Source organism: Cebidichthys violaceus, unplaced genomic scaffold (assembly GCF_023349555.1).
Source record: "Cebidichthys violaceus isolate CVI_PGR_0920_01 unplaced genomic scaffold, fCebVio1.0.p SCAF_9, whole genome shotgun sequence".
Taxonomy (NCBI): domain Eukaryota; kingdom Metazoa; phylum Chordata; class Actinopteri; order Perciformes; family Stichaeidae; genus Cebidichthys; species Cebidichthys violaceus.
In genome coordinates, this window is record NW_027176975.1 from 10,120,678 (window position 1) to 10,143,375 (window position 22,698).

At 41.1% G+C, this 22,698-nt stretch overlaps 4 protein-coding genes across 7 annotated transcripts in view; 1 reads left to right on the plus strand and 3 right to left on the minus strand.

The window, feature by feature from the left end:
- Positions 1-292: 292 nt before the first annotated feature.
- si:dkey-245n4.2 (uncharacterized) lies at positions 293-6,170 on the minus strand. The gene is made up of 6 exons (XM_068703875.1): positions 5,573-6,170; positions 4,635-5,038; positions 4,343-4,484; positions 3,369-3,488; positions 2,920-3,010; positions 293-1,771 (listed from the first exon to the last, which is right to left on the minus strand). The coding sequence occupies exons 1-6, from the start codon at positions 5,676-5,678 to the stop codon at positions 1,573-1,575; spliced, it is 1,062 nt and encodes a 353-aa protein (XP_068559976.1). The 5' UTR covers positions 5,679-6,170; the 3' UTR covers positions 293-1,572.
- An 84-nt stretch (positions 6,171-6,254) lies between these two features.
- Positions 6,255-9,696, minus strand: LOC137867335 (arrestin domain-containing protein 3-like). Its single transcript, XM_068703874.1, has 6 exons — positions 9,186-9,696; positions 8,901-8,958; positions 8,667-8,814; positions 7,898-7,994; positions 7,558-7,814; positions 6,255-7,289 (listed from the first exon to the last, which is right to left on the minus strand). The coding sequence occupies exons 1-6, from the start codon at positions 9,439-9,441 to the stop codon at positions 6,687-6,689; spliced, it is 1,419 nt and encodes a 472-aa protein (XP_068559975.1). The 5' UTR covers positions 9,442-9,696; the 3' UTR covers positions 6,255-6,686.
- Positions 9,697-10,197: 501 nt separating this feature from the next.
- LOC137867488 (arrestin domain-containing protein 3-like) lies at positions 10,198-14,739 on the minus strand. Of its 2 annotated transcripts, none has more exons than XM_068704109.1 (6): positions 14,367-14,739; positions 13,810-13,867; positions 13,510-13,657; positions 12,630-12,726; positions 11,702-11,958; positions 10,198-11,530 (listed from the first exon to the last, which is right to left on the minus strand). In XM_068704109.1, exons 1-6 carry the CDS (start codon positions 14,620-14,622, stop codon positions 10,847-10,849), a joined length of 1,500 nt encoding a protein of 499 aa, XP_068560210.1. In that variant the 5' UTR covers positions 14,623-14,739; the 3' UTR covers positions 10,198-10,846. The 2 variants fall into 2 exon arrangements, with proteins under 2 accessions (XP_068560210.1, XP_068560211.1); XM_068704110.1 differs by having other exon boundaries at positions 14,411-14,500.
- Positions 14,740-15,396: 657 nt separating this feature from the next.
- Positions 15,397-22,698, plus strand: part of LOC137867186 (uncharacterized) — a 288,647-nt gene continuing 281,345 nt past the window's right edge. For 2 of the 3 annotated variants that reach the window (XM_068703649.1, XM_068703652.1), the window contains exons 1-2: positions 15,397-15,491; positions 17,432-17,615. In XM_068703649.1, the coding sequence (XP_068559750.1) occupies positions 15,459-15,491; positions 17,432-17,615 (217 nt within the window). In that variant the 5' untranslated portion in view covers positions 15,397-15,458. Of the gene's footprint in view, positions 15,492-17,431; positions 17,616-22,698 lie in introns of those variants that run through there. The other variant, XM_068703650.1, reaches the window with a different exon arrangement.

Here is a 22,698-nt window from a genome sequence, read left to right on the forward strand (position 1 = left end):
GTTCTCCGTTGTAAACAGACTCCTCCTGCTGGGAAGTTTCCGTGCCACAGGGAATGCCATGTTCTCTAGAAGCCTCATCACCGTCAACATCAACTTAACATTTGTGTGATTACTGAATCCCCACAGACTGTCTGAAGTAATTACTATAAATGGTGCTGTAGTCAGCAATCATTCCCTTTCCCCCTCACACAGGATAGTATTAAACTATGGAGGAGGGTTGGCTGAAAAACATACGCTTTAGAAAATACATCATGCCACTATGTAGTCATAAAAAGTACAAGCCAATTGTATATACTGTTTGTATATCCCATTTTATTAGCTATTTCACATTGTAAAATAATTTTTTGTTAAAAAAAAACCTAACATTTACCTCAAATTAATGGTCTACCAGGTTGACACATACAAACACAAAAGGTCAACGATAGTTGACAAAACAATCTCCAGTCAAAAGCTGGTTCTGCAGCTTTCAACCTCATCATATTCACAATGAACACAGACTAATGGACAAGTTTAAACATCTTCAGGTCCATGTCAACTGTGCAAACTTCATCTGCTGATGAAGAATGTGTGGTGAGGTTAAAAAGCTCAAGTGGACCTTGAGTGGAGATTGTTTCGTCAACTGCTGTTTCCAAGGCTGAGAATGAAATGTCAAGCTCAAATCAATGTTATAAGCAAGGCCTCTTTTCACAATTCAAATGAATAAATGTTTATGTAACAGTACTGAATATATACTGTGTCAGACTTTTGACATTTGCTACGTACATTAGGTTAAGATTTCCTTCTGAAACCGCTTATCAACTTACATCTAACAGTGTTTCTTGCGACACACCACCACAAAGTTGCAAAACAACTGTAATTATATTTTCCTCAAACAATCCCAATATTAAGGGTGTGAGTCTCAGGAGCCAAGGTGTATTTGGATTTGTTGTTAGGCATGTTAAGTCAAGCAAAATCAAGGAATTATGTAATAGGTCACCTGAGCTCATCCCACAGCTCAACAGTGTCCAACATTAAACTGGGCCTAGATGGTCAGATCTTCATATAGGCTGAGGTAAAAAAAAGATAAAAAAAAAAAAGATTAGTTTTCTAAGTATTTATCCAACTAAAGCCCTAAGCTATTGTCTACTTTGTTGAGCACTTGAATTGTACTTAAAGTAAGCCTAGAAAAAGATGGCTGAATGTGTTAACATTCCTTTAACAGTCCTTTCATCCAACCAGAAATACCTTTAATCTCAAACAGCAGAAGACAAGACTTTTAAAAACTTATAGTTTAGCTCACACGTACACACTTGTTTCTACTCTGGCAGCTTCACAACAGCTTTTATCTTCCTGTGGCAGCTAAGTCAAACAGAAACGGTCTGATTCTGATCCACGAGCTCTCTATTTTATGAAATAGCCTACACCAAACAGTTTGCTTAGAATCATTTTGACGTCAACTGACAGCAGAAAAGGTAACCTTTTATTTTGCCTTTTGTTTTTCTCCCCTTCAGATAGCTTCAGAAGACAACACACATACTTTAACCTTGCACAAGCAACCATGCCGTGTCCACAAATGCCTAAACAGCACAACCTTCAGGCCTCGTACAGTGGAGTAACAGTGCCGTCCTTCCACTCGATCAGGATTTCTCCTCGCTGTAAAGTGGGGGAGGAGTGCGGGAGGCGCATGGCATGCTCTGTCAGCGGGGCTCTTTCACTGGACACCGGGGACCCAGGAACGCTCACCTCAGGCCTCGGAGTGTATGACTTCAAAACACACACCACCTTCTTCCTTCTGGCAGAGTTAGACAGAAAAGGACAGCAAGTGGGTGGAGGTGCAACAGTTTGCTTTGTACCAAAGCTCTTTGAAAAAAAATCTAAGCACATTTTTACTGAATGTGGGTCTCCCAAATTCTATATAAAATGTACATTGAAGAGGCACATTCAATACAAATCTGAGCAGGTTTATCTGAGCAGTTTAAGACTCTGGTGCTAGCCTACAGGGCAGTGAAAGGAACAGCTCCTTCCTATCTCCAGGCCATGGTCAAGCCTTACACCCCCGCCCGACCACTTCGCTCTGCTGCCTCGGGGCGATTGGTTGCCCCGTCGCTCAGAGGTCCTGGCGGCCGATCGACCCGGTCACGGCTGTTTTCTGTCCTGGCCCCACAGTGGTGGAATGAACTTCCCACTGATGTCAGGACAGCAGAGTCGCTGCCCATCTTTCGGCGCAGGCTGAAAACCCACCTCTTCAGGAAGTGCTACCCTGAGCCTTCCACTTAGCGCTTATTGTTTTCATACTAGCTTGTTGCACTTATTGTATTCATATTACTTATAGCACTACCTGTTTTTCTTGTTTCTGCACTGTACTTTGGCTCTGAGTTATGCTCTGCTTCATGCTCTTAGATGCTTGTTTGGAAAAGGAAATGTACTTATGACTTCTGGTGACTAGTAGTTCTTTTGATTACCAATGTTGAATGCACTTATTGTAAGTCGCTTTGGATAAAAGCGTCTGCTAAATGACTGTAATGTAATGTAATGTGTCAGCGGCGCATTAGGTAGACTTGTTATGTCGTTTCAGTATGCACTTGAGAGCCTACTGTATTGTTTCATGTTATTGAGTTTAAATGAATTCATTACTCTGAAATGTGAATTGCCCATCACATACAGAGACCAAAGCGATGTCTTAAAATTGCTCACGTCTTCAGATTAAAAACTCAAGAAACTCAAATGTACCCAATTTTCAAAGACAAAATAAAACAAAACAAGCAAATCCATAGCTGGTAACAGTAAAAGGTTGCATATTTGACCATATAAATGATTAAGTAAATTGATAAGTAAATTGATAATACATTTAAGTAATGTTGGTCAAAAGTAAATCTATAAATAAATTAAAAAATATATATACTTTTCTGTGTATTGTGTGTGTGTGTGTTTAGCACTCACCTGTTGGAGTAAACATTGAGGATTAGAATCACAGTCCCCAGGACCAGAGCCAACGAGCTAAGTACCAGCATGGTTATCTTCCAGCCCATCCCTGCACACATGCACACAGACCAAGCAACACATCATTCATTTTACACAACCCACATTTTAACTCATGTTTACCTCTTTCTAAGTTGTGATTCTTGTTCAAGCACTTTCTGTCAAGACTCTGAACCTTCAAATAAATGCCCATTGAAACTCCTTCGCAAACATTGCAACAGGCCACCATAAACTTTGCTCAGTTTCACATTCACCCATCTCCACCTAGTGGTGGAAAGGTAAACATATCTTTACTGAATAATTGACAGAGCTGTTATGTCTACTACTTCAGTATTTTGGGTTTAAATATTTCCACTGAAAAAATGGGACATACAGAGGATATATTATTGAGTTCAGTCTACCAAACTTACCATAGTCCACACTGAAGAAAACCATGGTGGGATCTGCAGGGGATTTGGTGCTCGGGGACAGAAGAGGCACTTCAATTATAGGATATGTTTGTGTGACTTCAACTGCCATCATACCGTCAACTAGAAGAGAGACGAAAAGATAAACAACTCAACTAGAAGCAATGACCAACACTGAACCTCACAGGTCTGATTTATTTGCCCTTCTGATGAAGGAAGTGATAGTTGTTTGTCCATCTTTTTGTCCTTTAGCAGTAAGATGGAAATCAGTACAAACAGGACCAGCCTGATATAAACACAGCACGAGTCAGCATTGCAGGGATGCTGATTCACAGAGTGGTTGGCTGTCTTCCCAGAAGAGGAAAATATTGATTTGTCAAAAGAGCACTCAAATATATTTAATCATCACGTTAAAAGCAGGCATATTGTAATCTAATCTACAGGCCATGGCAGAAAAACATCATGTGACCAACATCTAATACATCACATGCACTTTGGAAACGCTTGTTTGTTCTTGTTTTTGTTTTCTGACAACATAGCTTGCCGAAGAAACGCTTTTTTTGCTTTAATGCTTAGATTTCAGCGGGTCCATGAATGCACCAACACGTTGAGTTTTGGAAATGGTTCCTACTGGCAACCACATGACAACAAAAATTTAATCTATGGTTATTTTTTTTCTAATTCAGGTCCACCGTAATATTGACAAAGATCATAAAAGTAATGTATTCACAAGCATGACCTGATCCAACTATCTGACTGGAAATTAGAAAACCAATCTAACTCATGTGATTGAAATATGGTTAACAATAATGTCAAGTATTTACACTGTTGGCGATAACATTTGTAATTTAGGGGGGGTATAACCTTGCAAAGCCACTGACTGGTCCTTTAAGGAAATTTATGTTGCTTTTATTAGTCACATACTGTTGGAAGATTTAGTAAACTACGGCTAGTGAGAAACTTTAAAAGGTCCTTACATGGTTCAGCCTTTATATCAGAGACGGCGCTTGGAAAAATCCCAGGTTCCAACGATTTCCCCAGATTGTGGTGAGGTTGGTGTTGGTTGTCTCTCCCATTGCACAGTGTCTGGTTGTCAAGTGTCCGCCACCTGCTGCCAGGCTTGGAAAGAACATTAGACATTTTATACTCTTTTTAAGTAAAACATATGCTACAATATGCTTCTCCTCCCTAGTTTTTAGATACGTTTAAGTAATCTGATTAAAAGGTACTATCAGAGAAAAACCTTCCGTTCCTTTAAAATATTATTACCTGCTTATGTTCCCTCGAAAGGAAGACCAAAGTGGATTCTTGTGTTGCACTAAGGTGCAGCCCCCTCCCTACCAAAGTGAGGTGGCCCCTCTTGGAACAGAACCATGCCTGGCTGCTTGCCTCTCTGCCAATATCCACCGCTGCCACCCCGGCATCAGTGTTGTCACTTTCAGCCCTGAAGATGCAGGGCTGCAGGTGGACGCCTTCATACTGCTCCCTCGGTGCGGTCAGACACTCCCCGGTGTGGTGATTGCTGAGGGCCTGGCTCTCTGGAAGCCATCGCCATTCCTGCAAGGCTGAATATGGGCTGCAATCACCCAGAGATACTCTGCCTCCCAAAGTCGCTCCATGCACCTGCAGACATTTAGCCAGCAGCTTGTTCTGAATCTTTAAGCCAGACGTCTCTGTGGAGGGGGAAAAAGGCATTATTCGAGCTGTTATAATCCTCTCAGCCATTGTTGTTATTTGAGGAGGGAGCTTATACAATTAATTACGTTACATTTTGTTTATTAAAAAGCATGCAAGTCAGAAGAGTAAAGTTTGACAAGTAGCTGGTAAGTGTCCTACTAATCGGCATACAACAGAAATAGAAAAAAAAGCAATGTATCTTTATCGCAACACAACTTTTTCAATGTGAGGTAGTAGCCTGGTCTCCCTTTAGGCTAATAGCTATTCTGGTGAAGATCGGCTACACGGGTTAGGCTTGTAGGCTTGGAGAGGGTCTTTCGGATAACTTACTAAAGATACGACAAACAATATGCAACTGTTGGACAGCTAACGTCGAACACGTTAATCTGAATACGTGAGCGGCCGTTTTCCCTGGCTTCGAATCGCTGTCTTTCCATCTTTAATTTAGTCATCTGGACTCTTGAAACGACCAACCGCTTTACACCGTGCGGTTCAATTTGCTACCGTAGCGTAAACGGCTTTAAAATTACCTTGGAAAATGACGAAGACAAGCAAATAGACACACGGCAGCCTTCTTCCCATGGCGAGGGCAGGCACTGATACTTTGGGGGTATCCCGTGGCAATCCAGCCTGCATCTATGGAGCAACAAGTGCAAGTGGGCTGGAACTAAAGTTCATGCAACCTCCCACTGCGCTGATGCGCTGATGAATGGAGGATCCGAGCATTCCTCCTCATAACTCTTCATTGGGAAATGCATAGTTCAAAATGTAGATTTCCTTTGAAATGCTCTGTTATTGTTATTGTCCAGGGATCAAAGCGATTGCTTAATATTTGGGATGACTTAGGCTGTTTTCGACTTTCTACTCTCCACCTGTAACTAGGTGGTCACTGTTTATGCTGTGTTCATTTGTTCACAGCTAATACAACCTATAGACCTTGTTTACCACTATGACATGCAAGACAATGTGTTTGCAACTAGTGTGCTGCAGCTCCATGGACTACCAATTAGATTTAAAGAGCATAAATCTGTTATAAGGGGAAAACAGTGTTCCAAGCTGAATAGGATAGCCCACTCGTTACTGTGAGAAATGGGACAGCTTTTGGGGCCTGCGTGGTCACATGATGTTTTTCACTGTCATGATGCACCGCAAGGTATGTGAAAGACCTTGATCACATTAAACATATTCAGTCGACTTAAAATGATTCAAACCTTAGTCTCAAACAACATTTATTTTCATTCTGATTATATTATATTATGATATTCAGTGTCTGCTGTTCAAAAATACAAAAATAGCATAGTGCATACATACAGTACATGCACAGACTGTCGCCAGTCCACATGAGAACAAGTTGAGGTAAAAGGCATTGCCATGAATGAATGAAAGTATGTGATAAAAGTAAGGGACCTGAGTAAAAATAGGTTTTTACTAAACTAAAAACTTTTTTTCCACTCTACAGTGAAATGACTGAGGGGCACAGATATGTCATTTATACTATATGCAGCAGAAATACAGAATGCAGTTTTTATGTTTGAAAATAGCAATAAATATAAATAGCTCAAATGCCCTCATCATCTGTCAGTATTTTTTAAGTCAAGATTATCTGTTCCTTTTGAAGCTAAGCTTTTGTGATCTGACCCAGTCCTACTGAGTGTCCTGAGAAGGGGAGAAAGGGGACATATACGCTGGAGGTTCTTGTCCCTGTTGAAACAGAGGAGGAGCAGTAGGGGCTTGAGGCTGCACTGAGGATGAAACTGCAGTTGGAAACCCATATGGAGCCTGTTGTGGCCACTGATTATTATATCCACTTGATATGTTTGCATATTGAGTGGGATCTGGTGTTGGGTACCCATAAGCGCCTGAAGCTGCAGGTACAGGATAAGGTCCAATCGGGAAGGCGGGGGGAGGGAAGTCGCTGTAACTTGGTGCCCCAACAGCCCCAGCCGGGTAAGGACCCACAGCCCCAGCCGGGTAAGGACCCACAGCTCCAGCCGGGTAAGGACCCACAGCCCCAGCCGGGTAAGGACCCACAGCCCCAGCCGGGTAAGGACCCACAGCTCCAGCCGGGTAAGGACCCACAGCCCCAGCCGGGTAAGGACCCACAGCTCCAGCCGGGTAAGGACCCACAGCCCCAGCCGGGTAAGGACCCACAGCTCCACTGGGCTGAAGGGCAGCAAAACCAGAAGGAACTATGACCAGGGGAAACACCACCTCTGGGTCAATGGCAAAACTGATGTCCAAATATACCTGGGAAAGAGAAACATATGAAACTACCATTTATTTATATAAATACAAGTATTTAAAATGACCGTGCCATCTGATAAACATGATTATAGTCTGATATATTACTGTTTGTACTGTAATCATATATGCTGTTGTGTGGTTATGGTGTTTTATATCTCTAACAGTTGTTGAAGCGTGGGATTTAACAATTACATAACTGCCAATATTTGCAAACAAATGCAAATACTCAATTTCTCTGTTGATGTGTCATCACTATTACATTATTACATACCTTAAGGTAATGGTCAACTGAGAGGATATCACAATGATAGAGAGTTGGGATGACATCGGCAGGAATCGTTAACTGACAGGAGACGGATTCCTCTGAATTCGGTGCAATTATCTCCCCAACCATTTTGCACAGACTTTGGTGACTGATATTAGTGGAGGCATTGGCACGGTACACTATTTTCTGCTGTAGACTGAATTTGGGCTTCATTTGTTTGGAAGAGGAATTGTGGATTTTGGCAACAACAGCCACATTGTCACCTATAAATAAAAAATGTCTCAACACATTAACAAAATGATACATTACACATACTGTAATTAAGTATGTAGTAGAGTGACTTTACCTGGAGAGCAAACATTTATGTTTATGGTAGCAGACATTTGGACCTGTCCTTCAGAGAAAGTGCTCATCTTTTTATCCACTGAACCAGACTGTGGACACTAGAACAACAAAAACAAACAAACACTATTTCATATCAATGCAGCTACTAATACGGCTGAAATTCAAAGTTTAGGAGAACATATTGTCATCTTGCTGTTAAACTTTGGATTAAGCCATCCTCGTCAGTTATCACCATAAAAAGTGAACTCTTTAACATCCCATAATGAATCCTTCTGGACTAGGTTTAAGAGGGGGGTTGGGCAATACTGTATGCTCTCTCCATTCTCTAGTGGGCCATAATATCATATCATTAAATACTCTCATCACTCACCACCCCACTACTTTTTGCAGAACCCAATTCCTGCTTATTCAAGGAACCAGTTTGCTCTATTTGTTCACATGCCACACCCTATTGTTCAAACTCTCAGTAGGTCCTGTTGACTTCCTCCTACTATATTATATATAAGTACAGTCCACTGCTGTTATGTTCGAATTTTCTCCATGCCAGATGTCATTACACTTTGCTCAAGACACATTTAGTGTAAAACAGTTTTCATCCCTAACTCTGCATTGTTTCCTTTCCTTCAACCCCTCTGTTCCTTTCTTTCAGTTATTGCCAGCTGGATCTTTAGTCATGTGGCTTGATATCTTGGTTATTTTCCTTTCAAATATTTGAGTTAATTTGTAGTATTACAAATTCATAACATGTATCATTGTGGTGTCCCACTTACCATTACTTGGCCATGGTGGGAAAGGGACTTTGAAACAAATTTCAGCTCTTTTTGTACTGTAGAAGGCATCCGCCAGCTTCTGGACACCTTTGCTTCCAGCATGTAGACAATCTTTCCATGTAACCCCTTGAAGGATGACGGCATGTTCCTGTAAGACAAAACCGGTTCAGGAATACAGGTATTTGTAAACACAAACCCAGTAGATCCTGCTAGATGCTAGAAATGTATACTTACCCCTGTGGAAATGCAAACATGAACTTAAAGCTATGGTCTCCTTTGGGAAGCACAGTGCCTGCAAAATAACTGAGAACGATTAACACTTCCTGTTGGGACCTGACAGCTCTTTATTTGCTCTTTATTGTTAGATTTATTAGACCTACTTCAGGATGTGTTTCGAAATGTATACAAATTAACAATATGTGGCATACAAGTAGACCGGCATTAATTGAAGATAACATAAATCTGTGCACGTGTTAAAATGAGCGAGCGACGCATAGAGTAAATATTTCTCAGACATACCTTTCTCATTCTCTGCAACTATGTGCTCTTTAAGTTTCATATATTTCCTGTACGCATTGTACGATTTGCGGTTATCTCCGGTGCCACGAGTCCAGTGCACGCGCGCTTCCCCTTTGGCTTTCACGGTCAGGGCCTTCACTTTGGTTTCTTTTGTCAAACTGAACGTGAGTGTACCTGCGATAGTATCTCCTTGAGAAAAGGTGTCCTCTTTGTTGAGAGCTTCATAAACCAGATTTAAGTCCTTTATCGGAGACATTTCGGATGTAACGTTAGCTGTCAAGCGCGTTTGCTTTCCACCACCCACCTGTGTCTCCACAGAGCGACGGCTGACCCTCAGCAGGCTGAGGCTCCGCCCGAAGATTGAGCTCACAAAAAAAACTGTTGTAAATGACTGTTTTTCTTTTGGTTTCACGACTAGCGCACTCGTTAGAAAATCAAATGAATGGGGAACAAAGTACAACGCGGTTGCTCTAAGGACGTATAACGAGAACGGGTGGCTCAAGTGACTCAACTAAAATCATAAACCGGCAGCTGACCTGTTGTAACGACAACAATGGGCGTTGTCACAAATTGTGGACCCGGACACTCAGCTCGGCAGCTTCTTGCCACAGACTTATCACTGCGGAGGATCTCGGCTTTAATGGAAAAACCTCCAATATTGCCTCATGTCAGGCAGTTAAATTACAACATACTTTAAAGCAATCCAGATATCACAACAGCATAATGCACAATAGGTGGTTCAGGTTTACACAGTTAAGTTATATAACATTTAGTATAAGGGGTTTTTAAGCGTTGTACTGTTTAGTGTGTTTATTATTATTATATTTAACTAGTAGGCCTAATGTCTTTGACAAAATGGAAGAGCTCAGAATGGATGAGATTATTTGCCAAGACCTGTGCTATCCATAGATCAATCCCCGACTGCAAAGAGAAAAAAAACACACACACACACACACACCAAAAGACACAAAACGACAACAATGATACAAAAAAAACGAGTCACAGAGAAACCTTCTCTTGCAATTCTTTATTCACATATAAAGTCAGAGAAAACACTGGCAGTTGGCAAGTATAAAAAAATCAGGTTTGCTAAGTATTTTGTAAATGAAATAGACAGAAGTAGTTGTTTGGTGTGAAATTCAGCAGACTGGGAGATATAGAAAAAAATGCATATTTTGCCTCTTAGTTGATGGTTTTATAAAATAAACACATTAAAAGATGTTTTGATATTGTACTTGTCCAGTTTCTTTCAACTAGCCTCCACAAAGAACAGTGAGGTAGCGAGAATAGGTATAGACTATACTATATAACATTGAAAAAATGGTCAGTCAAGGACTCTTGAGTTGAACAAGGCACGTGTACACACACACACACACACACTGTATGCGGGTGGCTGAGGTTTGAGCAGCTGACCAGAGCTAATTAGCAACATGAACTAACAGGAAAACAACGTTCCCATATAATGCTAACATTTGGCTATTTTCCTATATAATTGTTTACATGCAAACAGTAACTATCGCACAGAGTGCCTTTTAGTTTCAAATTCACACTTCAAAATGTAAAACACAAGATACGATCTAGGTGATCAGATTTCACATTGAGATACATATTAATATTTCACTTCACAATTAAACTGATTCAGTCATTAAGCATACCTTCTATTATTTAGCATCAGATTTGTCAGTAGTAGAAGACGGGAAAAGGAGTGAATATGCTGGAGGAGCTTCATTTGATTGAGACAGAAAGTCTGTGTCCATCATTGGTGCAGAAGACAGCAGGTTGTATGCAGGAGCAGTTGGGGATATGCTAAAGGGTGGAGGAGAATAGGATGGGGCAGATGGGGGTGGTTGAAATGTTGGGACAGTAGGCGGAGGGTGAAGCAAAGAAGATGATGATGAAGATAAATATGGAGATCTATAAGGGGAAGCCAGTTGTTGCACTGGGTTATTGTAGCCCCCACTCATGTGTGCCGGCTGAGCAGGGTACACAGCTGGTGGACCAGCATTCACCAGTGGGTTATCTGGGTACACAGGTGGTGGTGCTGAATACCTTTGGGCTCCTGGGTATCCATAACTGCCTGAGTGTGGGGATACAGGATAAGGACCCATAAACACAGTAGGGGGAGGGAAGCCATTGTTGCGTGGACCCCCAATAGCCTTCGATGGATAGGGATCCATGGACACCGCAGGGGGAGGGAAGTCTGTGTTGCTTGGGACCCCAGCAGCCCCAGCTGGATAGGGGCCCCCAGCAACACCAGGCTGAAAGCCAGAAGCGAGGTCTGCAGGAATAACGACCACTGGGAACTTTATCTCTGGATCGAAAGCGAAGCTGATGTCCAGATACGCCTGAGAAAAAAAACCATGACAGCCTCATAAGCAACCTGTGCTTTACTTCTAAAATAGAATAGCAAGAAAACATGTGACAGTCACACAGAATTTGGAAAATCTTTTATCAATATGTATGGGTCATCGGTTTAACAAAATCAGTTCAAAAATCGCTTTGTCAATGTTGCATACCATTAAATGGTACTCCACTGAGATTATGTCACAATTCTGGATCGTTGGCATCTGAACACGAGGAATCTGTATTGCACACCTGACATTCTTCTCTGTTCGGGGCTTAATACAGTTGTCAACCACTTTGTGGATGACGGTGCTCGCATGTTTGGTACTGCCTTTGACACGGTACACCACATCTTGGATTAAACTGAATTTGGGTGTCATGTCCTTAGATGAAGAATTGTTGATTTTTGCAACAATCGCCATAGTTTCACCTATGAGGAAAAAATTAGTTAAAAATAATATTCATTTTCATTTTATTTTAAATCAAGTGCCACAACACATTGTGCTCCAGTGTGTGTATTATATAAAGGCAAATTAGTAGGCCTGAAAGGCAGTGCTGAAATGCTAAACCCACCTACTTATTGTTCCATGCATGTATATCTAAAACCACTGTCTGACCAAGACCGGAAATAACACAGTGACTATGGTGTTCAGTATTGGTATTATTCTTTTAATGGCTTTAACCATACTAACCCCCTAAAATGCTACTTAAATTTCCATTAACTCTTATTTTCATGCTTTACTTAAACCATCACTGACAACAAACCATTACAGGTGTTAGCCAGTAGGCACACTACCAGGGCACTGGAATGGACACATCTAAATAGAGTTACTACTAATGTTACAGAAGTGCGTCTCCTGCAATGACATGTCAAAAAGACTGTACGGTGCATTCAATTTCTTTCTTGTTGACAAAAGCAATAAGTAGGATTAAACTATTCATGAATTATAATGTCAACAACATTACAGTTTTATTAAAATAGTCTGCTATTTTGCACGGCTGTGGTAACTACTATGAACAAAAATAGTTTTCAGTATCTGCCTTCAGCAGAAGATCTCCTTCCGTGACTTGAACCTACCACATTTGAACAGAAATGTGTACCTGGGGCATAGGCAGTCTTGTCAATGATGACATCCATATGTACATGTCCTTTTGAGAAAATTCCCATCTCTTTCTTGGTTGAACCAACTTGGCGTGACTGGAATGCAAAAAAAAGGGGAAATAATTACATTTGATCTACTGTCATTATTTAGACATTACAGTGCATGGGTTAAGCATTTCAGTTATTAAGCAGGTAAAATACCCAGCTCCACTGCACCTGCTGTCACTTATTACTGCTTACTGTGAAGTATGTCATGGTGAGCAGTTTTCACTGGAACCATTTCTACAGAAGAAATAGTATTTATGAAAGCTATCGACAGCAATGTCTGTAAAATATCCATTATGGGACACTGTTTTGTTTGTTTATAATGAAATTTGAGCAGCACAGGAGCAGCACAGATTGATATGCAAATCCTGACAAGTCTTTTTTCACAGCACAATGTTTTGCCTTGTTATAGCAGGAATAGCCAATGTGGAGCTAATACCGTTCATGGTGGCTCTGTATATGTAAGCATGCCAGTAAGCCAAACCAGGGAGCGAGCATGCACAACTGACACCTCCAAAATGGAATGTAAACATCATGTTATTGATAAATGTGCTTTGGAAATAATATAATGTCTGCTGTGAAAAAGGCCTAACACCAAATTAGGATGTGGTTTGGGAAAACTGTATAATACCTATATTTTTCTTTTTCAATAGTCTTTCTATCTTTTAGCTACACCACCCATGAGAAGTGCTGCCTCCAAGAAACGGCCTGCTGGCACCGACTGTAACATCACGTTACAAAGTCTCTACATACTATACGGAGGAATAAAGGAGTATAGTTTCTGTCTAGTGACTTACAGTATCAGAGATTTATATGTTTCAATATTTTACACACCATCAGAGAACCAAGGTTCGGATAGGACTTGGAGACAAAATGTATGTCCTTTTCTACTGATCGGTCCATATTCCAACTCCTGGACAACTTGGCTTCCAACTTGTAGACAATCTTTCCATAATTTCCCTTGAAGGATGAAGGCATGCTCCTGTAATGGAAAACCAGCAGATTCATTTTATGTTATACTAAGTAAATTAACATCAATAATCGGATTTTAATTAACATCAATTAATAGAATGTGCAGTAGGCTATTTGGTCCATTGTGAAAGTGCAAACATTGTGTTTTGGTAAATGTCTTACCCTGGTGGTAAGTTAAAGCTGAAGTTGTAGATATGGATTCCTTCGGGAACTACATTTTCTGAAAGTGCAAGGATTTGGTGTTAATACTAACAATGGTCGACTGCCAATACATGCTATATTAAATAGTAATTAATATGGTGCAGAAAAGTAACACTTGCACTATATTACATTGTAATAATTCTACCCCACTGCACTCCATTTCAATATTGTACAATCTGTCATCTGCATTACTGTAAGAGCTGCAATTTAATTATTAGTCAGTTAGTAGGCCCTGGTTAAAATAAGTTCCAAATCGAGCAACTACAGCCCACCATACTTTTATTAACTTTTGAATTTCGGAGTCAACTTAATTCACTTTTTTTTCTCCTTCTATTTTAACAGGTAACGGCTAGGGACATTTTGACTGATCGTGCCATGACGACCACCACTGGCCACAAAGAAAGGGGGAAAGAGCATAAACCGAACTAGGGGAGGAAACAACACTGCGGGCCTACACCATGCCAGGAAGTAATAAAAAGGTGAAGGCATGCATAACTAACAAGAAGTCTGCAGCTTACCCCTAGAGTCCTCTGGGATCAAAAACTGCTTCAGTTTGAAGTACCTCTTGTGTGCATGGTATGTATGGGTGTGATCGCCGCTCTTTGTCGTCCAGCGGACATTAGCGTCTCCTTTGGCTTTCACAAACAGGCCCGCAATTGTGGTCTCCTTCGATAAGCCCAGTGTCACTTTCCCAGTGAGCGTGTCTCCCTCCGAAAACGTGTCATACTCGTTCAGCGCGTTGTAAGTTATCGTTAAGCTTTGAATTGCAGGCATTGTAAAGACTAAACTGGTTAAGTTAATATACAAACCATACAATCCAGCCCCCTGCCCATGTTGAAACGCGATCACTCCGTGCTACTTTGACTAAAAGGGCTGCGGGGACCCCACCCGTGGCGCCTGGGCGTGTTGAGGAGGACGCGCCCCTCATGAGAGAATGTCTTCTCAAAGACCTCTACTGCCATCTGATGGACAAAGGAGAGACTGTGAGCTCCTAATCATGGGCAGACCACTCTGTGCAAAAGCGCATTGCAATAGTTACAAAAATAATGGCACCGAAACCGAGCCCCCTGGCGGTCAATCATAGGGACATGGAAGTGCGTAGTAGTAAGTAAACTGCGAACAGTATACAGCGAAGATTAGTGGACCTGCTAGTCGTAGTGTAGAATATGAATGAGGGACAAAGCTTCAGATGGCTCGTGTCTCATGACTTACAAGCACTATTTACTTGTGTAAATATGCAGACAAAACACTGTGGTCTACAAACTTAGTCTTCTGTGTACTGTCTGTGGTTAGTTAAAGTTTGGAATACAGTTCAGCCATCATAATGTTGTGTGTGTTTGTTAGTGCCTTTCCAAAAACACCCATTGTGGCTTCCAATGTTTGCTCCTATGGTTTGCCCCAGTTTGGATAATAAAAGGCGAATCTGGTGTGCTGTAAACAGAAGGTGCTATGGAGACAGTTACCGTGCCAATGTGCTGTGGGGAGTGTATTTAGCGGGGTGAAGTCAGGACCTCACAAGACAACCAAATGCGACGAATGTGCGAAAACAAAGCGACCAACAACAGAAATATAAACAGAGAAAAGGAAGCGTGACTTAAGAAGACAGTGAAATGAAACGTTCTTGTCATTTAACGTTGACACAGGTTAGTTCCTGGTAGCGTTGTGCTGCTAAGTGTGTTTCTTCCCTTTTTTTCGTCTTTGGTGTTGCGTATGTTTGTTCATTCAGAGTTACAAACTAAAACTAGCCTTTCTTTCTTGTCCAGTGTGGATTTCTCATTATTACTTGATACATAGAGCAATTATACTATTGGCCTATGGCTTTTTAGATGTCGTTACTAGTTTTGTTTTATTACATTTTTTACTAACTATATTTTTCCAAATAATAATACAAAACAGGCATAGCCTTTAAAAGTCAAAACAGTCAGAATATAGCCTCTACCTGGAATGAACTGTACAAAAAACAAACTTCAAGTTCTGCAGAAAGCAAAACTGTACCACATATTTCTTTTGTAAATCAGTCAAATCTTCTTCAGGAAAGGGATATGTGCAGGGCAGCAAGAAATGTCATCTCCAAGTAGCAAGACAAGATTTGTGGTGTGGCTTTTGAGTTCTCTTGTATAGTCTTTAATATCTGGCTGTCTTGTCTGACTAAAATGGTTACAACTTATTTTCTCTTTATTGAAAAATGTACTCATGTAATAGAGCCCTTCTCTAATTGTGCTTATTTCAAAATCTGGTACCAATCTCTCCGATTAGTGGATGTACAGGTAGCAAATCATGGCTACAGCTTAACTGCCAATCAGTTGTGAGAAGGAAACATGAGTAAGTGTGGCAGAAATATGAAAGTAATTAAAAGTCAGGAGAGTGAGAAAATCAAATCCTGCTTTGGGCCCTCAGTGGCCCTCTAAGGACAGCCCGGCATGCTTTAAAACTCATCTACTAGACAGAGATGAAAGTGTCTGGTAGGCGGCGCCTGATCACATTTGTCCATTATGGACTGCACAGGGCCATCTGTAGCATAACAGCAGATGCAGCTTCATATCACACAAAGACCTCATTGCTGCAGTGCTGCTTGTTTTGTGAACATTTTTTTAAAATTTCTGTATTTCTTCACTATTGGGCAGACAATATCGATTTTGAAATGTGGTGTTGAGTTGCACGCTAGGTAAAAGTAAGCACTATTCTAAAAAAAAAAACGTGTTCTTTTGCAATTGATCTATTAATGGCAAAGACTTAAATCACATCCCTCAGTAGAAGCTCATTAATCTATGTCGTGTATATGCCCCTAGTTGGATAGGTTGTATCCCTGCAATGGGAAAAAGGGTGCCTTGGTCAAGTCCAGTCTTTATTAAGATTAATGAACAGCTTGACATTTTTAGTCCTCTGTCTGAATCGATAATTTTAATACTCATGAGGGCCAATGGGGATCTAAGCTTGCGGAACACACATTGTGGCCACAGGGCGCATGTTAAATGTCCAAGTGGTAATCAATGCAAAGAAATTAGCTATTGATCTCTTATAGTTTTGTAATAGGTTATCTATTGGTTTGCTCTTTCGGAAAATTCCAATAGCAGTCGGATGGAATTGTGCTGGTAATATTGCTGTGGGGTGTGTGCATGTATGTGTATGTATTCACATACACCCAGCTTCCCATGTGTGTTTGCATGTGAGTGCAGGGTCACGTTCCAATTAGCACAGAGGGCAGATTGCAAATAAACATGTTGAGGAGAATATTGGTGATCTGCATCACATCCACAATTTACTACGAATAAGGCTGGGAAATTCAGAATGAGATGGTTTTATACAAGTTTAATGTCGACCACTATTTTTCATTACTCGGGCATCTAAAAATATGTTTCATAAGTTAATTTTTTTGTTGGGTGTATGTAAGTGATGCAAAACTACTGCCTTATAAATACCTGTTCAGGTCAGCAAGTCTAGTTCCCAATTTCAGTTCTAACCTGAGAAAACTGATATCACACATACTCTTGTTTATGAATAAAACAAGTCGCAAAAAGAACCAGGCAAACTTTACTTTCCCTATGTTGCTAAACATATCCCTCTCCTTTGTCTGTGTTCCCAGGACATACAGTGTGAGATGGAAATGAATTTGCTTTGCTGGGGCAGTGGGGAGCTTGGCCAGACTGGACATGGCAGGCCAGGCAACATCGGTCCAGAGGAAGCCCATCTGAGAGAGTTCACAGAGGCAAGGCTGGGCAGAGTCAAGCTACTGGCATGTGGATCCAGTCACTCCATTGTGGTCACAGGTACAGATCCCAGTGTACTCTTTGTGTTTCTTATTGCACACTGTGGATGTCTAAATACCATTCACTGTTTTGGTATGCCCATGCATTATTTATATTTGGGTAGTAAGCATGATTGTGTGTGTGTTAGGTTGTTGTCTTTTGAAGGGAAAGCATCTATTTTGTCATTGATGTTTTTTTATTTACTAAATATTCACTGTCATTGATTACCATGATAAAGTCTAATAATGCATCTTCAGACATGGAGTTGTCTAATGTTTTGGTAAATGCATTATTATGTCTGGTAGGTCTTGCAGTATTTGGAAGTTATTGGGACAAGCTTCAATTAACAGTCTGGTATATTGTTAAAACTCTTGTTTGCTGAAAGCCACAGCTATCCAGTGAGGCTGAAGAATGTTTACTGAACAATTGGCTAAGGCAGACATTTGATCAAAAGACGTGTACGCAACAAAGCCCATAGAATCCATTTGCAGCCACTATACATTCTGTCTGACATTTGATGTTTTTCCAAACTACCTTGCAGTACCATGATTGTATGGAGTGCAACAGGATCTGGAAAATAGATTATCTGGTGGTACAGTAAAAGAGATATTCTGTAGAGGCTTCAAAGAAACAATGTCATGTGCGTGGGGTTAACACACAACATGAAGTGTCTTCCTCCCTGTCCATGAGGTAATACTGGCCTACTTATTTGCCAATTTGATAGAAACCCTGATGACAGGAAGGGAGGAGGCTCCTTTAGTACATTAGCTGGCAGTAGTCATAAATCAGTAGCCAAGATAAGTCTTATGGATCACCCCAACACGGGGATCCTATACCTCTACCATCATTACAGGGAAAAAGGTGACATTTTTGATGGATTAAAATGGTGCAGGCTAGCTTAGGCTAAATCATGTTAAGTGATGTGACATTGCAGTTTCACATATCATATTTCTGTCAAGACAATGATGGTGGAAGGCATTGTCAAGGCATGATATCTGACAACAGCAGACATCTGGGGGGGCCGGATGAGATTTATGGGAAGGTTTTAGTGGTCTGAGGGAGATGAGAGAGAGTAAAAAGTGGTCCTTTTTTGTGCATTGTCACTTCCAGAGTGACTGTAAATTTTACTCCAGTGCTGTTGGGAATTGGAGACATTTACACATCCTGACAAATTGCCTGCTGTAAAAGTATTTACTGGTCTTGTCCTCCTTTTATTCGTGGCTAGCCCGCAAACACATAGCCCCCCCCCACAGACACAGAAATATTTACCCACAGAAAATTTATGTGACACACGTTTATGTGACGTACCTGAGCTCTAGCCCAACACATGTCATAATAGTGTCATGTTGAGAGTACTGGTTCTGCTGTTAATGTTTTAATAGAGGTGGTCTTGAGTAGGTCATAATGGTTTTATACCAGCCGCATTGTCTCAGATCTCAGCCCAAGGAAAGGCTTGTTTATGGAAAAAAAACCTTGCAGGAGAAATCCGTAAGGTGCCGAAAAGGGTGAAGAACATCTAAAGTTTTGTAAATCATTGTGTAAACGGTTTAAAGGCTGTCAACCCCAGCGATTATCACCAAACAAAATTCAACAATCAACGGTAAATGAGACTGGCCTTAGGGCTCGTAGTCATGACAAACTTGCTCCGTGCGTGAATATTAAATGTTTGGTGTGGTTTTGTATTTGTGTTGAGATTGTACAATTGATGTGTTGTATAACTATTGAAGAATAATTGCTGGTGTCTTGTATGACACATTTTGAAATCATGATCATTTGTGTATTATACAACTTGTTTTGATAAATGTAATTAGATTAATTGTTGATTCATTAAATGTAAAACATAAGACTGTTAAACCTTAGATTCAAATGATTACCTTTGAGTAAACTTTTATGTCCATGTTTAAATAATACACATTTTAGGAAAGCATTATAAATTGTTGCCACTCGGTGGCACTATTAGACTGCCAATAAGACAGTGTAGCAGAGGAGAGTGGGTGGGGTGGGGGGTGGGGGGGGGGATAGGTGGGAGAAGGCCCACACTTACCTCACACTCAGACAGAGCTATAATTTACTAATAGTGTGTGAGCCGCCATTGCTGTTATCTTTTAATAGATTTGTACGGGGGAAAGCAGGTGCCTGTTGTTAATGTGTCCAATTGCCCAAGTTGCCTACAGAATTTAGGGCATCCATCACTGTCGTCGGCGGTGACACCCTGTCGTTCTACTTCATGTGGCGGGCCGGCCGAGCTGGGGCTGGTAACAGATGAGGCTTCTCTCTCCTCCAGACGCCCACAGTCACACAGAGACGACCGCCATACGTGCTTGCACATGCATACACACAAAAACACACACAGCTATACAACCGTCTTAGAGGGCAAACTGAACTTATACCATTACAATAAGAAATGCATATATTTATAGTGTACACATTAAATAGATATCCTAGAAAAAAAACAGGCACCTACCTGATGATGGAGATACAAAATTGATATCTAAACATTGAAAGGAATAAATGGGCTATGTTGGCGAGAGAAAAGTGCCATTAAAAAAAATAATCTCTGTAAACTTTGCCCCAACACTGCTTTGAATTCTTGACCTTTCAGCTGCACCCTTGAGCTTAGCCAGGGGCACCACGTTGCTTGCAGGTTTGCCCTCCGCCCTGGAAAACACCCCGTGCAGCTGTGTTTCTTTAGACCCGGGCTGAGAGTTGGAGGGTATACAGAGGTGCCTGCTAATACCTTGTTAGGGCTGTTTCAGTTGCTCGGTCTCAGTGAGGTCAGTGTCAGTACTGCTTTAGTTCGAGGCCCTTGATCTGCTGGATGTTGGATGAAGCCACGGACTCATGTGCTGGCCGTTTGTGACCTGCCCTGATTTTACATGGGAGGCCTCGCTCTTGTGAGTCCCACGGACTGTTAGAAGTTAGATTTCTTTGGTCAGACATGCTTACTTTGATTTAGGTCATTGAATGTTGCGAGCAAAGACTAAATTATCTTGTATTTATAACGATTCCTTAAGTTTCTATTTCTAAGATTGTGCACAATTATGACAGGAGATGTTTGACAGATGGGCAGTCTGCTATCTCAGAAAGGACTGAAGGAGGACTGAGCTGGGGGCTTAGGTTATTCCTTTTTTTATTCCCCTGTTTTTCTTCACCTCTCTTTTCATATGAGATATGAACCTTGGTTAGGCCTTGGTGTCAGGTGTTAAACAGCATATGAGGGCTATGACCCAGCTTCCTAACCCTCTCTTCCTCTCTGACATCTCTTTTAACATAAAGCAGAACCCTCACTCTCAACGTAATTGTAACCATCATGTTACTTTTGCACTGTTTTTCCAGTGTTTCCATCTGCATGCTGTTGGTAAGCATTGTTCCATTTATAAGTTAAGCATTCCTCAGATGCTCCCCTCATTCCTCAGCTGTGAACACATAGTTTTTTCCATAACCTAAAACAACTTAAAAAGATAAATTGTAGTACTGTAATGACATCATGCACCTGTTAGTAATAAAGAACACAGTCTGGAATGTTTAAAGTGCATAATATTATACCACTTGTCAGTAAAAGCAAGTATTGATACATCCTCTGTTCTTCAACTTGTCATAAAAATCCTTCTGCAAACATGGAGACACACATAGCTCTGCCTATTCAGTTTAATGATGTCCATTAAAATAGATTACAGCAGGCATAGTTTGCCCTGAATTACTTGGTCCTGAAATCCAATCTTGAATTTTTTTGTTGTTGAAAAAAATAAAATCGTCCAAAGTAACAGGAATGGACAATTGACCTGCCATCTAACCGATCCTTTTTTGCATTCAGGGCACAATTACATCTCTGTAGAATCAAAGGTGTAGACAAAGTGAGGGAGAGAGATAGAGGCAGTGAGAGACAGATGGAGACACAGACAGACAGTCACAATGGCAGAACAAATCCTCAAGGTGCACACATGACTCTCCCTTTCAAATCACCAGGGCCAGGTTCTGCCTTGAGGATATAGGGTTCATGCAGACTTGAGTGGCTACTTCTGTAAATGTGTAATTCACTTGGACTGTCAGGAAACTGTGTTGTTAATATGGAGACCCATTTTCTCATTTTCTCTTGCTTCCTGTCTTTCTAGCCACATATGCCTGTAGGCAAATACACCTTCACCTATGTATATTATTGTCTTGTTTAATATTTGTCAAAGAGTGCAATACTCAGAATAATTATAGAAAAGTATTGGCCATACTCCTGCATGACAACTCCAATTTGTCTGCTTTGGACCCAGCACAGAGGGGTAATAATTTGCTGTTTAGCTGTGTTGATGTTTTTCTACAATTTCCCAGTTGGGAAAGGTGAATGAGTTGGAAAAGGGGAAAAAATAACCCCTGTCCTTGCTTCTTGCCCTCTCTCTCACTCACTGTTATTTCTCTATATTTTTTTTCTATCTCGCTCTCTCCCTTGATCTCTGCTAATTCGTTTGAGCGGGTTGAGCGTTTAGTTGTGCAATCAGTTGCTTTTTAAGGTTAATGGTAGGACAGAAGTGTTTATGTTGCTGTAAAATGGACTTAACTCTCTCGCCGTAGCATGGAGCATTTGAAATGTGTATATTTCACCATCCTCTTCAAGACAAACGTTACGCAGAACAAAAGACGGGGGAAAGTCTTGCCAGTTAGCAGCTAATGAGACAAGCTTGTGAGGATATCCAAATCCTCAACGTGTTAACGTTTACGCCACAACCCCCCCCCCCCCGCCACACACTAACACACACCTTCTTCAACTTGCGCCTCCCCCATCTGCCCTTGCACCCAGCCTCTTGTAAGGCGGCGAGGGCACCTCTGAGGCCCTCTGTGTGATTATTCACACATGGCCGTGGCCCTGGTGCTTTGAGCGGTGACTAGGAGAGGAAGAAAGAAATGCCTTTACGTATGGCTAATGTAAAAAATGCTCAACTGACACATGGCCGAGGCTCTCTTCTTATTTTCTTTATTTCCTTTTTTCTTTTAAACTCCCTTCCACCCACCCAGCACACACCAACTAAACCCCATCTTCTATAGATAGATAGATTGATCCAATGAGGCACTCTGTCCCTTGCCATCCGTTCTCAATTTTCCTTAATATAGTAAAGCC